At 42.0% G+C, this 14,706-nt stretch overlaps 1 protein-coding gene across 1 annotated transcript in view; it reads right to left on the reverse strand.

Moving 5' to 3' along the window:
• Positions 1–394: 394 nt before the first annotated feature.
• Positions 395–14,706, reverse strand: part of BMPER (BMP binding endothelial regulator) — a 108,174-nt gene continuing 93,862 nt past the window's right edge. The window contains exons 6-7 of the mRNA XM_022583589.2: positions 11,664–11,794; positions 395–1,776 (exon numbers count right to left, since the gene is read on the reverse strand). Of these exons, the coding sequence (XP_022439297.2) occupies positions 1,595–1,776; positions 11,664–11,794 (313 nt within the window). The 3' untranslated portion in view covers positions 395–1,594. The remainder of the gene's footprint in view (positions 1,777–11,663; positions 11,795–14,706) is intronic.

Below are 14,706 nucleotides of genomic sequence, written 5' to 3' on the forward strand. Positions count from 1 at the left end.
TTGGGTCCCAGATACTGAGTTTGGTTATGGCCCAAGCGCAACAATGACAACCACATTCCCTGGTGTCCCAGACAATCACTATTACACTGTGTGACTTATTCAATTTTCTCAAACAGCTGGAGATGCCCCAGTAAAAAATCCAGACTAATCCTTTAGCTGTCATGAATATATGTAACAGGAACACAAATGTCTTAACAAGCAATGGCACTACGCCGACTGTCAAAACTTTGGAGGTTTGCTATTATCTACTAATAACACTCTTTATAAAAATGAGTTATTGTAGGGTATATAAAATATATCTAAAGAAAGCTGTTAAAAATGGATGAACCTGAATTTGCCATAGCTTATTTGTAAAGTATAACACAACACATCTTGAAATAGAAAATGCGTTGTTTTAAATCTTAAGCCCTTTATTTACTACAATGCAGAACATTTTATTTTTAGACATCAGTGGGTTTTGTGTTGTTGACATGTTCACTTATTCAACTGAAAACAAAAGTCAGGAAAATCACATGGTGACTAGTAGTAAGAGCAAGCATGTAGACCATTCTTTGTATTGATGTTAAATCAACCGATCAGTAAAGCCTTTCTTTCTAATAATTAGGACAAATTCACTGTTGCCAAATAGTGTTGGTCTAGGAATCCTCTAGAAATACAGGCTTTCATTTCACACATGGCATAGTCACAAAATGGAGATAGCTTTTACTTTAACTCATGGGATTTGCTCATCCTAAATTGCTGTGAGATGCAGAGAAATGGGTATTTTGTCATACGTTGTACAACAGTTTCTTCAAATACCTGCTCATCCTCAATAAAACTAACAAGTCATCCAGACACACCAGCATCTCAATGTGGGACACAGAGGTGGACATATCCATCATACACACATACAAAATTAGGAGACTCAAGGAATATGCAAAGATGGCAAGAAATCATTTGATTCTTCGGTTATGCTCTAGTGACAAATACATATTTCTTGGCAACCAGCCAATCAGTTCTGGAAATAATATCGGACCATGACCCAATAAAGTCTAACAGCCTCTACCCCTTGCTTTACATGCACCATTAGAGCCTGTCGCCAATCACTAGCCATATTTCTCAGGCATACTTTCCTTTCTTTGGAAGCATGAAATGCCCCTAGATAAATTTGCCATTCTCCAGAAAAACACACTTCCCATTCAACTGCAAATCCTATTCAAATCAAAAATTAATTCAGGCAGGCAGTTTAGATTTCTTAGAAAACTTCTTAAAAATGACAAACGTATGTGATGGTAAAACCATCCAATATGTCTGCATGCTGCCTTATTAAATTAAAAACACCTGGTTTATTTATACAGTGTATTCAATGGCTTACAGATTAGGATCCTAGAAACAATACATGTCTTATAGCAAAAAATATACATATAATAATCCACCTGTAGTTTATATAAATGATGAAGTGTTTCTGAATATATCTATATATCTATATATGTACACATATATACTCCGTGTGTGTATTTGCAGAATCAGCACACAAATATCACAGTCTTTCATTGGCTCTTCCACTTCAGTGTCAAGAACACCAGGTTCAAAGTCTGAAGGAGCGGAACAAAGGTCACCGCTGAGGACAAAGGACTGGCTTGATGCACCTTCCTTTGTGAAGGACCAAGTTTGCTGGACAGTGACAACCAGCAACACACGGCTTATTGCAGGGACCGATCTCATTCCAGTTGTCACAGGTCTTGGCACATCCCGGGCCACAGGTATCGTACACGGCACCGTGCTTACACTGGGTGGCTGAAAAAGAGGAGGTGACGTAGGTGAGATGTGGGGAAACCATTAGAGCCAGGTTAATTCACCCTCAGCCCCATGCCATTCCCGAAGGCTCACGTCACTGATGGCCCTGGTCTCCCCACAGCACAGGTGCAACTCTGCATCCTAACAAAAGAATAACAAACACCGAACACTGCCCAAACACTCTAGGAACCACCTGCACCTAGAAAGACAACATCAAAGATCCACCTGCTGGGCCAGCGAACTTCAAAATAAAATAAAATGAAAAAGCTTTATTCCCAGATAGGACAAACTATACATTAGTCAAGCCTCAAGGAAATCTATAGGTTATTTAGGTATTGAGAATAGTATGAAAAGTTAACTCCAAATAGTTCTTCCAGCTATTGAGCTGTGATGAATAAAAATAATTTCTGCAACCACCTCGATATTCAAATACACAGAATTACACATACAGGGAAAAACCTGCCAAGGGTATTGGAAATGAGTGACATATTTTAATCTAGTGATCATGCGCTGAATTAATCAATTTGAGACAAATTGAGCAAGAGTCGGGTAGGGACCAATGGAGAAAAATTAGATGTGTGACTGGGGAGAGGGAAGTGGCTGGCTGGCTGGTCAGGGAACGTAAAAATGATGATGTAGCCAAATCATAGCAAGTTACTATCTTTGTTAACTTGGAGCTGAAATGATTTTGACAATATTCTGAGACTTCCTGAAATTCATGAATACAGTTGTCAGAAAAAAATACTGCCAACATTCTGGAAGTTCTATGACACATGGACTTTCCCATCTGAGTTAGTTCCAATGACAATCAAAGGTGCAACCCCTCATTCTCAGGAGTAGGAATGTTGATACACTAGGGATTTAGAACAGGGAACCAGGCCGCACAGCAGGAGGTGAGCGGCGGGCAAGTGAGCGAAGCTTCATCTGTATTTACAGCCACTCCCCAGCACTCGAATTACTGCCTGAGCTCCGCCTCCTGTCAGATCAGTGGTGAAATTAGATTCTCAAAGGAGCACGACCCTACTGTGAACTGTGCAGGTGAGGGATCTAGGTTGTGAGCTCCTTATGAGAATCTAATGTCTGATGATCTGAGGTGGAGCTGAGGCAGTGATGCTAGCGTTGGGGAGTGGCTGCAAACACAGATTAGCATTAGCAGAGAGGTTTGACTACAGGGAGGCCATAATAAATCAATTGCTTGCAGACTCATATCAAAACCCTATCAGAGAGTGGCAAGTGAAAACAAGCTCGGGGCTCCCACTGATTCTGCATTATGGTGAGTTGTATACTTATTTCATTATATATTACAGTGTAATAATAATAGAAATAAAGTGCACAATAAACGTAATGTGCTTGAATCATCCCCAAACCATACCCCCTCCCTGCCCCAGTCCATGGAAATATTGTATTCCATGAAACCAGTCCCTGGCGCCCAAAAGGCTGGGGACCGCTGATTTGGAAGAATCCTCTTGAAGAACAGCAATAACAATCCAGCTTCCAGCCGCACTTGCCTGTGTCTACAGTTGCTGACACACAGCTCCTAGAACACTTGGAAATCTCCAGAGTGACGAGTGTCTTTTGTATGCTGGTAAGGACTGGTGCCTAGGGTCCCTAGATAGCTTCAGGATGGGGGTTGGTTACCAAAAAGACCTAGGCATGATTAGAGGGTTGGAACTTTCGGCCCCATTTCCCAGGGAGGGGAAGAGGGATTGGATATTGAATTAATCACTTTCAGCCAGTGATTTAATCAATCAGGCCTACATAAGGAAATTTCCATACAGAGCCCTAAATGACTAACGACAGGTTCAGAAAACTTTGAAACTGGCAGACAGACACATTTAGGTGCTGGGATTATGGTGTCCTCACTCGTGCACTGGGACCCTTCTAGACCTTACTCTCTGTACCTCTTCATCTGGCTGTTCATTTGTATCCTTTATAATAAACCAGTAAGAGCAAATAAGTGTTTTCCAGAGCTCTGTGAGCAATTCTCGTAAATTATTAAGCCTGAGAGGGGAGGGGGTTTTGAGAACACCTCTCTCCCCCGACTTTGTAGCCAAGTGGAGCAGAAGTGAGGGTAACCTAGGGACTCGATACTTGCAGCTGGCATCTGAAGTGAGGCGTCTTGTGGGACTGAGCCCTTAAACCTGTGGAGGCCGATGCTAACTCTGGGCAGTTATTCTCAAAATTGAATGGAATTTTAGGACACCCAGTTGGTGTCCAGAGTGTTGGAGAACTGGTTGGTGTGAGGAAAAAAAAAACCAACCCGCACATGTGGTGTCAGCTTATTGTGAGTAAAAACAGTACGTTTCCAGGGCACTGGACTTTTCCTTATTTCCCAACATGCTACTTATCCATTTTAAAGTAGTCCGTCTATGAAACTTACTTCAATTAAGTAAACTGCATGTGCCACTTGTTTTCCACCTGGATCCTAACTGACACAGTGGATAAGTAAAAATTTACTACTATTCTTTAAGGCTACTTTCCCAAACTTTACCTCCACCATGTAACTCTAGTATGTTGTTTTGGCTTCTCATAATTTCATTCTATTCTTTAGGCCACTAGGAACCTCCTGGAGCCACTGTCAAGCTCGGTGAATGTCACCACCATTCACCCTATCTTCCCCTCTTTTAGACTCAGTTCCCAACCTTTTCTCCTTCCTCTCTTGTCTGGATAGGAGGTCCCTTGACTGTATACTCAGAGCACCTGGCGCCCACCTCTATCCCTGCATTTGCAACATGAAATTATAATCATCCATTTCCTTGTCCTCTCTTTCTCCAACTAAATCTAGGCTACTTGAGGGAAGCAGTAGTGTGGTGTTTAACATGTAGAAGGGACTCAGAGAGCTGCTGTGTGATTGATGCATTGATAGATGGATGAGTGAGTGAGTAGATCAACTTAATTCTTCTTCTTTAAATCTCTTAACTTATGCATTTCTGATAATCTTTTGACTTTTCACGGATCCCTTCCAAGTTCTCTTTTTCTCTTTTCGGTGATTAATAGAATATGCTATACGTTGGACATGCCTAATAATTTGGAAACACCCTAGCTGAATATCATATTCACAGCAAATAATTGTATCCATGTGTTGTTCTATTTTTATGGATCAGTGGTGTTCAAAACTGGAAATCAGGGTCGACAGAGAACTTCCCAACGCCTGGACTCCCACCCCAGACCAATTAAATTAGAACCTCTGAAGGTAGAACCAGGTTATCAGTATTTTAAAAATAATTTAAAAAATACTCCCCAGCACAGTTAATTTTAATGGGCAGCCACGTTTGAGAACTGGTCCTGTAAACAACCCTCACATTCATGCTTCGGTCACTGTAGAGACTCACGCCTTTTCAGCAAAGAAGAGGGCAACGAATAGTTCCAAAGTGGAAGTAGGTGCACATTGAAAAGCTCCTGCTGTTTCCCACCTTCCTCCACCTAAAACTCTACTGGAGCTCTTCCCAGTCTCAGCGCACTCATCCTCTCTTATTGATGACTCAGGACGTCTGCAGGAGCACCTTAACCCACCTCCCTACTGCCTCTCCTCATCGGCACCCAGCCTTCATTTGCCATTTCTGCTTTCTGACCCATCTCTTCCAGGAACTTGCTCTATTATTTGTCCTTTTCCATGCACATTTATCTCCTCTGTCTCTATTGGCTCCATCCTCTAAATACTGGAAACATTTTCAGGTCAACACTAATCTTTAGCAAAGTATTCCCTCACCTATCAGACTTCTTACCTCCAGACTTCATAGAAAAGTTCACAGTCATTTTATCCAGTTCCCGTGCCATGAATTACCATTGGTGACCTACCTTCCTCACCCACCATTTTACTGAAGCAGTTCCCGCCGACGTTTTCCACAATGACCATATCCACGGACATAGAGGCAGTCCCCATTCTCACATGATCTCACCACAAAACATTTAGTCTTTTTGTCCATTTTATCTTATGACACTGAAATTTCTAGATTCTTCTGCTAACTTCTTGCAAACACCTTCTCTCTTGGGCTTATTTACCTGCTCCCTGGCACTAAATGTTCAAATTGCCTCCAGGACTATTCCCCTGACATTCTCTTCTCTTCCCCTTCCTTCGCTTCCTCTCTCTTCCCTTCCCTCTTTCTCTCTTCATCAGTTACTACAGTATTAGCTCTAATTTCCAGTCAAAAAGCTCTGAAATTGATTATCAACTGTTTGGATTCTCTTCCCAAACCAATCATTTTCCAAGTCTTAATTCAAACGTCACCTCCTCCGAGTTGCTACCTGGATCTCCCCCAGGATACCCTTCCCTCTTCATCCAACAGCACTTTTCACATTATAGTTATGTTTACTTGTTTTAATCCCCCAATTACTGTGCAGCTGTAGTTCTTAATCAGAGATGCTCACAAGAGCCTCCTGAGGATCTTTTAAAAGATACATATTCCTCAGTCCCTTCCCTACAGATTTTTGCTCTGTGTCTACAGTGGAGCCTTGGGTAGCTGTAGATTTTAAAGGTTCCAGGGGTCACTACAACAAGCACCCCTGGTTGAACAGAATGAACCACTGAGTCTGGGACTCCTGAGGGCAGAGTCCTTGTCTTCTATGATGCAAAGTTCTGGCATAGGGCCAGGCACAGAGGAACAGCTTAATAAATGTCTGTGCCTGTTGTATGATGATTTCATCTTAATGATGTTCAATCCATCATCCCGGTTCCCAAGCTGGATTACATTTGGCTGGCCTTAAGTTCATTTTCCACTCTGCTGCTTCCAGAATGCCTCTTTCAACTCACTTTACCTTCCAGATACTTTGCTCCCTTTCAGATCTTGCAAAGATCCCTTCTAGTATGAAAACTCGGCAGAATTCCTCTCTCCCACCCATGTTCTTCCTTCTCCCTCCTCTCCTATAGACATGCATTCTCCCATGTCTTTTCCTCTCTCTGACCTCTCAATTCTTTCTTCTAATTCCACCACTTAATTTTCTACTGCTCCTCTGTGACACCTTACCTTTGACTACTGAACACTGAGATTTCCCTCACCATCTACAGGTAGAAATTAGAAGGTTGAAAATGAAGAACTACTAGAAAAAACAAAAAGGATCTTTTTCATCATCTCCATTCAATTCAAATTAAATCAACAAACAGCTACTGAGTATCTACTATGTGGCAGGCATTCTCTTAGGCCAGGGAATCCAACGTGAATCAGATATCATCTCTGACCTTCAGTCTCAGGAGCCTGGACTTACAGCCAAATAGGTGAAGAGGACACATAAACAGATTGTTAATTAAGTGCAAGATGTACACGTTAGACAGTGAGAACAAAGAACAGTGGAGGAATAAGACAGACATCAACTCAGTGTGGAGGGTTGGTAGGGATCCAGGAAGACTTCAGAGAATAGATCCCACTTAGATCTTAAAAGGTGAGTAGACACTGTCAGTCAGACAATGGCAGGAAGAGTTTCCCAGGCAGAGACAGCACTGAGAGCCAAGGTGGGGGTGGGGAGTAGGGGGTAAGGGGGTGTCAGCAACAACAAGCAGCCATGACCCAATCAGAAATGGGAGGATCCTTGCTTTGTTGGAGGAAGGGAGCATGGGATTTGAGTGGGAGGAGACAGAGGCAGAGAAGTAGGCAGGGGCTGTAAGCCTTGAGGAAGAGGAATCTTGCAAGGGTTTTAAATGGGGGGATGACATGATTAAATTTGCCTTCAAACTGGCACAACTTTTAGAAGATCCTAGAAAGTTAATCCTGACTTGGACCTTGTTTTATTACCCTCTGTTAATCCATTTTTTTTCAAACTTATAAAAGGCAAACAATACCTTTTTACAACATAAATGATTTGCGTAGGGGCATTTGAAAAGGCTTCATTTGATCAAATACATTTTTTAAAAACCAGGAAACTACCAAAGTGGTTAGGGTTAGCAGGTACTTATTCTCAAGGGGGCACATAAGCAGCTACTCTGTAATGCGTGCAAGGATCATTACACGTTACTTTCTGTGGGACCCCATAAAGGCGCCACGTTCAACTTGACTTTAATAATTCGCTCAATAAGTGTAGATCTGTGCCCTCTGGAACTCACTGTCCCCATGCGCCCTTACTGTGCTGAAGGTCACAGTGCTGACCTTACCTCCTAATCCTTTACAGGATCCTTTCCCAGTCAGCCAAGGGAAAGGTGAGTGTGTATAAGCAGAGCAGAGTTGCTGCAGGGCAGGGGCTGGAATCACCTGGAGTTTGTAGAATAAAACAAGGAGGAAACTGCTCACAGAACCCAGCAGACTATCTCATGTGCTGCCGGAACACACACACCACTCTGAATATCCCAGCTCCTTGCCCACTTAGAAAATGTATTCCTCAAAGTGCGGTGACAATGAGTAGTGGCATCTACAGGGAGGCTGGCAGAAAATCTACTAAGGAAGGCAAAGTAAGATGCAGGAGCAAGGTCATAGCAAAGTTACAGAGTCAGAAGGTACCAAGTAACAAGGAACAAGTGAATAGAAATTGGAAAGATCTACAGAACAAATATTTCCGTAAATTAGTGGATGCTTACATAAATAAATATATATTCATAGATATATATTTTTTTCTACAGTGCACTTGCTCATAATAATTAAGAACAGCGGCTATAATGCAAATTGACCTAGGTTTGATTCCTAGCTTTCTTAGTTTCCACCTCTGTGATTTTTAGCAAATTACTGAAATATTCTAAGCCTTAATGTCCTTTACAGTAAAATGTGCGTAACAGAATGTTAACATATAGATGAGAGTGGGGATTAAATAAGATAAAATGTAACACAAAGTTCTAGTATAGTCCTTGGGGCAAAGGAGGTGCTTAGAAAATAGTACACATTAATATAAATGGTCGTTAATGAAACTTTTAGAGACCTTCACAATAGCCCTCTGCACATTGTATTGTATTTAGTAATTCCTGCACTAAACTAGAGTTTCATTAGTCCTCCTTGCCACAGCTAGTGGGCATACGCTTCATACGTCATGCTAGTGCTAAAATCCAACTTAGCCTGGGAGATGTCACTTGTTCATTCAGAGTTTCTTGCCTGGCTGGCTTCTTATTTGTTCAACTTCCAAGCCTTTTACCCTGGAAAATTTCCCTTCTCAGTATTAAGTGGCCTTAAGTGCTGTCATAAGTCAAAAGATGTGGGAACTAAAAATTAGTAAAGAGTATTCTTATAGTCTTCAATATTCCAGATGACTCAGAAATGAATCTACTGAGAGATGCTGCATATCTCCGTAAATACCAACTATCAATTTGTGGAAGTTCAATGTGAGTGTGTGTGTGTGTGTGTTTGTGTGTGTATAAAAGGTTCCCCTGCAATCAAACATTGACAGAGGTATACTTCACTCAGATGGTTCTGCTAATTTTAAGTGGTGAATGGAACCTTTCAGAAGCTGTATTCCTTTTCCATTAGAAAAGTCATTTTAGCTGCTGAGATTCAGTCCCTAAACTCAGGATCCTGGAGTGGGGAAAGTGTAGTCCTCAAATGCATTGGGTGCACTGAACCGGTGTTAAATACAGCCTGGCATCAGGAAGAGAGGGTTCACATGTTCCGTATCTGATATGATCCTCATCACAGCACCATACCTAATAAAATTAATAAAGTTCTGCTGAGCCCCACATTACACCAGGATGAATGGCTGGGGCTTGAGTCCATATATTTTATTCATTTCAAAGCAGAGAAAAGGAGACGGGCATATTCAAGGTGTGGTGCAAGGACCCAGTCTCTCACAATCCTGCCCTTCCTATACTACCCCACACTGAGGCGCTAGGTGGGAGGTAAGCCAGTTAGTCTCACCTTTCAGGAGCCTCAGCCATACCTTAATATGGGTCATTTTTATCAACTCAATCCTCCTCTGGGAAGACAGCATTGATAGAGAGGCACTCTTGCCGTGGAAAGTGAACTCAGACATAAAGATTGGACTTGGGCTTGCAGAGGAGAGAGCAAAACCAAAAGGGAAGTTCACAAGTAGATAAAAGGGTCTGAGAGCTTTATAAGGACATGGATTAGTGACTGTGTCAAGGGGTGGCTTGAGGAAGCTTTAGTAACCCCCAAAACGCTCGTCGTCCTACTCCCCCAGAGCCACTCAAATAAGCATATGAATTAACTCGGCAGTTTCAGCTCTGGTTGCAGGTCAGAATCTCCTGAGAGGTCTCAAATGATACACAAGGCCAATTAAAGCAGGATACCTCGGCAAGGGGCCCAGGCATAGTTTTCTGGTTTATCTTTTAAGCTCCCAGAGTGGCTCCAATGTCCAGCCAGATTGAGACCCACTGTCTAAGTGAACACGATGTCCATGCACTGAAAATATAGACAAAGGCAATTCTTGAGCCCTCTTGCAACCGGATGACAGCTCCGGCCCTCCACCAGTGTAGACCCTCTAGAGTTAGCAGCGCCATGAACTGCCTTCTTTTCTAATAGCACAGCTAAGGTTTCTAGGATTCCTGTAGAATGTTGCAAACCCCAGTCTCTCCCTACCAGGCAAATCTGGTCCTTTGCAGAAAAACATTTGCCAACCCTTGCAGTAAAAGACAAACATTTAGTCATCTCATCTTCAGGTCTAAATAAGAGCAGCAGTTACTACTGAGTATCTTCTATGAGTTGAGCACTCTTCTAAGATGTTTCACATACGTATCACTAATGCTTATAACTCTGCAGAGTACAGATTATTGTACATTTCCAAAATATTTCTAAAATCTCTCTTCTTCCTCCACACACTGCCTCCATCTTAATCCAAGCCACCATCATTTTGTCACCCCAAAGACTGCAATGGCCTCTTGCCTTCAATCTTGCCCTATTCAATGTATTCTCTACACAGCAGCCTCTACACAGGGCGACCTTTCGAAAGCAGAAGGAGGGTTGCTTAAAGCCCATCAGTGGCTTCCATTCTTGGAATAAAAGCTAGACTCCTTCCCAAGACTTGCAGAGTCCTGCAATCCGGCGCTGGCTTCAACTCCACTCTCATCTTGTGCCCCTCCTTCCCCGGCCCTCCGCACCGACTCCCTTCCAGTTTGAGAGCGGCTGTATCTTATTCAAATATGTTTCCTCTGCATGGATCTCTTGCCCTGAGTCCCTTGGATCCTTCAGTGCTCGGCTGGAACAACATCCCCACAGAGACGTGCTCCCTCTTCTGCATCTAAGTAGCCACCGACTCCCTCCCCATTTGTTTTCTCTTGCTCTGTCCTATTTGCCCCCTCGTCACCCTTACCATACTTAGCAAGTCTCTACCGTGCTCGACTTACTATTTTTGTCTGGCTCTCCCACTGGGCTGCCAGCACCTCAATGACAGGGACCTCACCTCATCTCTTACAGTCACCAAAGTGCCCACAGTGCTTTGTTCAATGCCTAGTACTTAGCCACTTCGTAAGAAACATTTCTGGGATGAACAAAGAAGTCCATTTTACAGATATCAAATAAGCTAATTCACTTGCCTGAGATCAAAGAGCTAAAATGACTATTACAGCAATCTGTCTCTCAGAAGGAAAAGAATGTTCTACTAGTGTTTGTATAACCATTTCTCTCTTTCAAAAAAAAAAAAAAATCACACTTATCCTGAAGACCTTAAATGACTGTAATTGTCCCAAATCTCCTTTGCTCCACACATAACAGAAACCACAGCTGTGACTGTCCACGTGCTAAAAGCACATCCAGCTGGTAGCTTGAGGTTAGGAGGATTTTGCAGCAGTGGAAATCCTTAAATCGTTCAAATGTGCTTGTCACAAAGCATTTCTCTTAAGTGCTTTCTATCCTGCCCAGTGGGAAGCCCCTGTGTTTTATCAAGTTGAAATCCAGCTGGGCCACTGATAAGATTTCCCTCTGGCCAAGGGAGCCTGTGACCATTCACATCATCAAGTCTTTTCTATTGCTATCCTGGGCACTGGAGTGAGTTTCTGATGTTTGGATCGGCCGGGAACTTCTCACCTGCACAGTTCTGCTGAGGCTCCCAGTGGACGCTGATGCCCTCTCTCTGGCAGGCGCGGGTATATGCCAGCAATGACTCGCAGTAACAGTTCTTATGGGATGGACATTCACACATATCTGTCACGCAGGACCTAAGGGACCCAATAAAAAGAAATGAACATTCAAAAATATCAAATTATCAAATGTCCTAAATGCAGCTTGGAGAAAAGGGGTGGGTGGGTGGATGTCAACCCTTGATTGGACATTAAAGGTTGCTATTTTAGGTTGGAAACCTAAAAATGATATAAAAATTCTGCATGAAACCTTACTGGATACCTCTGAACAATGTGACATCAGGTTCCCTTTCTTTTAGAGTAGGACCGGCCAACAGAACTTTCCGTAATGATGGAAATATTCTATAGTCTCCGCTGTCCAAAGTAGTAGCCACTAATCATATCTAGCTATTGAGCACTTGGAATGTATCCAGTGTGACTGAAAAACCGAATTTTTTATCTGGCTTAATTTTAATTAATTTAGTTGCAAACAATCACATATGCCTATCGGTTACCACGTTGGGAAGGCAGCTCTTAGAATATAGTCCCTATTCAAGGTGCTGCCATTTTGTGAATAGCTCTGATATATGAATAACAGGTTCTATTACAATGTAACCCAAATAGTGACCAACCTGATGAAAGCATAAAATCTCACGGCTTTCTGAGGACAAACAATTAGGATTCAATTTTGCAATATCTCAGAATCTTAGTCTTTTGAGGAACACACTGAATCTCGTCCTTTAGAACATGGGGTGACAAATTCCAAACAAAGCAAAACTATCAGGCCCCTAATTAGACTGCAAGAGAAAAGGCGACTGAGCCAAGGTCTTTGTTGCTTGAGTTTAAATGCGGAAATGATGGGCCAGGACGTAAAGCGAACTGAAATGTGTTTTAAATACAGACTAATAAATTTTCAAATATGCTGACCTTGGAGGCATAGTAACAACCTCACACTGGAATATGATATTACAGTTTACAAAGGACTTTCACATGCAGTCTGTCACTGAGTGCTAAATAGGATGTAGCGTAGTCCCTGTTTTATAAATGAAAACTTCATTTTACAAATGAACAGATAGGCCCAAAGTCACATTAGTAAGTGGCAAAAGAGTGAATTAAATTACGCCTCCCGAGACTAGTGCTCTTTTTGTCATAGCATACCAGCATCCTCGTCTTCATCTTCCAGCAAGTTTACTGTCTAACAATTTTGACTTAACATTTTATGCAAGATGCTCAAGATTGATAAAATTAGACTACGCTTATTTTTTTCATACCCTGTTCAGCAAAACCTCTTGCTTACAGAATCTAATTCAAGGCTGGAAGCAGAAAAAAATAATATTCAAGATTACAAATAGCACCAATGATCTTGAAAAGTGATCAGGACATGGTCATCCAATGTTACAATGTGAGCATTTCCTCTGGGTGTGAGACATGTGTACATACCTGATTATAGAGAGTAACCTGCTAGCTCTGGGTGGAGCTGGTGCACTGCCTGCTCTGAACAAGAATTAAATGGCAGAAACCATATTAAAGAATCAGTAGACTCACCGTGTACCCTCAAAGTTATTACATTTCAACACGCAAGGGCACAGCCTTGGAAACTGGGAACTAAACTGGAATAAAAGAGAGATGGATCTGAAGCCTCAAGAAGGCTTCCATTTCATCGAATGAGAGATCATTTTATGCCTGGTACTTAAGACACAATAATCAGGACAGGAAAACTACTCTCTCTTCTCTCTGTAATAATCAAGGCTGTATTTCTTAATACCTTCTCCACTTGTATTACAGAAAACCTGTGAAATTGTGTTCACCAGCAAAGCCTTTCCAATATTAGACACACATGTTGTGTCTTTAAATTCATGTGGAGCCTCCGGGCTTCCAAGAAGAGCCAAATAAAGGCTGTCCTTAAAACAGCCTCTGAATGTCTGAGTATGAACCCTCCTCAACATCGTTTCCTTTGTTGTTTCAACTTTTATTTCAGACTAACCCACACTGGTCACATTCATGCTCAGACTTCACAGCAACATTTTCAGCTGCCCTGGTCCTACCCTCCAAGCCCGCTTCTGCTTCACATCTGTCAAGCACCCTCTTTCCTGGCCCAGGGATATGGGTCTCTTGCCCTTGTACTCAGCTCCCACTGACGTGACAAAATTGGGATGGCACCTCGTGGCCCTGGTAAAATGATGGTACTTGTATGGAAAAGATCTCAGTAGGAGGAAATGCATCCTCTGCTTTGAAAGAACGTCTAATGCAATTCTGTAAAATTGTGTGGACAGTCAACAAACAGAATTTAACTTGTTTGTGTGAAGGGATTGCTGGCCAATGTTTTCCTTCTTTTCTCTTTATTTATTCCAGTTGTCTTATGAAGCTATTTATACAATTTAAAATAAATTATGGACAGCTAAATCCAATTCACTGAGACTGCTGAGAGAAAATGTTCTAAGCACATACTTAATAATTGCTACGTACACTTACTCTACCCCACCGACAGACTGCTCTGGGCCCTCAGGCACAATCAGTTATATAGCTACCCTTTAAAACTAAGGAAGATTTGGGCTTCTTCTATTACTTGTTCTATTGCCACTCATGAGAAACAACATTTGAGGGAAAGACGTTTGTCAAAATCAGCCCTTGACTTGAAATATGTCACGTATTTCTAAAGGCTTGAAAGATGTGTTTTGTCATAGAAGTTAAAACTATGTCTTTTTTCACTTGTCAAGTTGATTTTTATGCAAAATTGTGCCCAGGGTTTGTGAGAGAATGGAGGAATAGACAGTGCATACTCTGCTAGAAAAGTGTAAAACTGTTAGCTCTTATGTTGAGCATTTTGCTCTACTCAGCTTTTACATGAATTACCACATTTACTCCACACAGAAATGGATATGAGGCAGGTCGTATTACTAGCCCACTTAACAGAAAGGGAAACTGAAGCTTGGACATGTTAACAAGTTGCCCAGGGTCACACGGCTGATGACAGACCCGGAACCGCAAAACCAGGACTGAACTTAGGTCTT

The sequence above is a fragment of the Delphinapterus leucas genome, chromosome 9 (assembly GCF_059928025.1).
Source record: "Delphinapterus leucas isolate spDelLeu-1000000601 "Yukka" chromosome 9, BTC_Dleu_Yukka2, whole genome shotgun sequence".
NCBI classification, from domain to species: domain Eukaryota; kingdom Metazoa; phylum Chordata; class Mammalia; order Artiodactyla; family Monodontidae; genus Delphinapterus; species Delphinapterus leucas.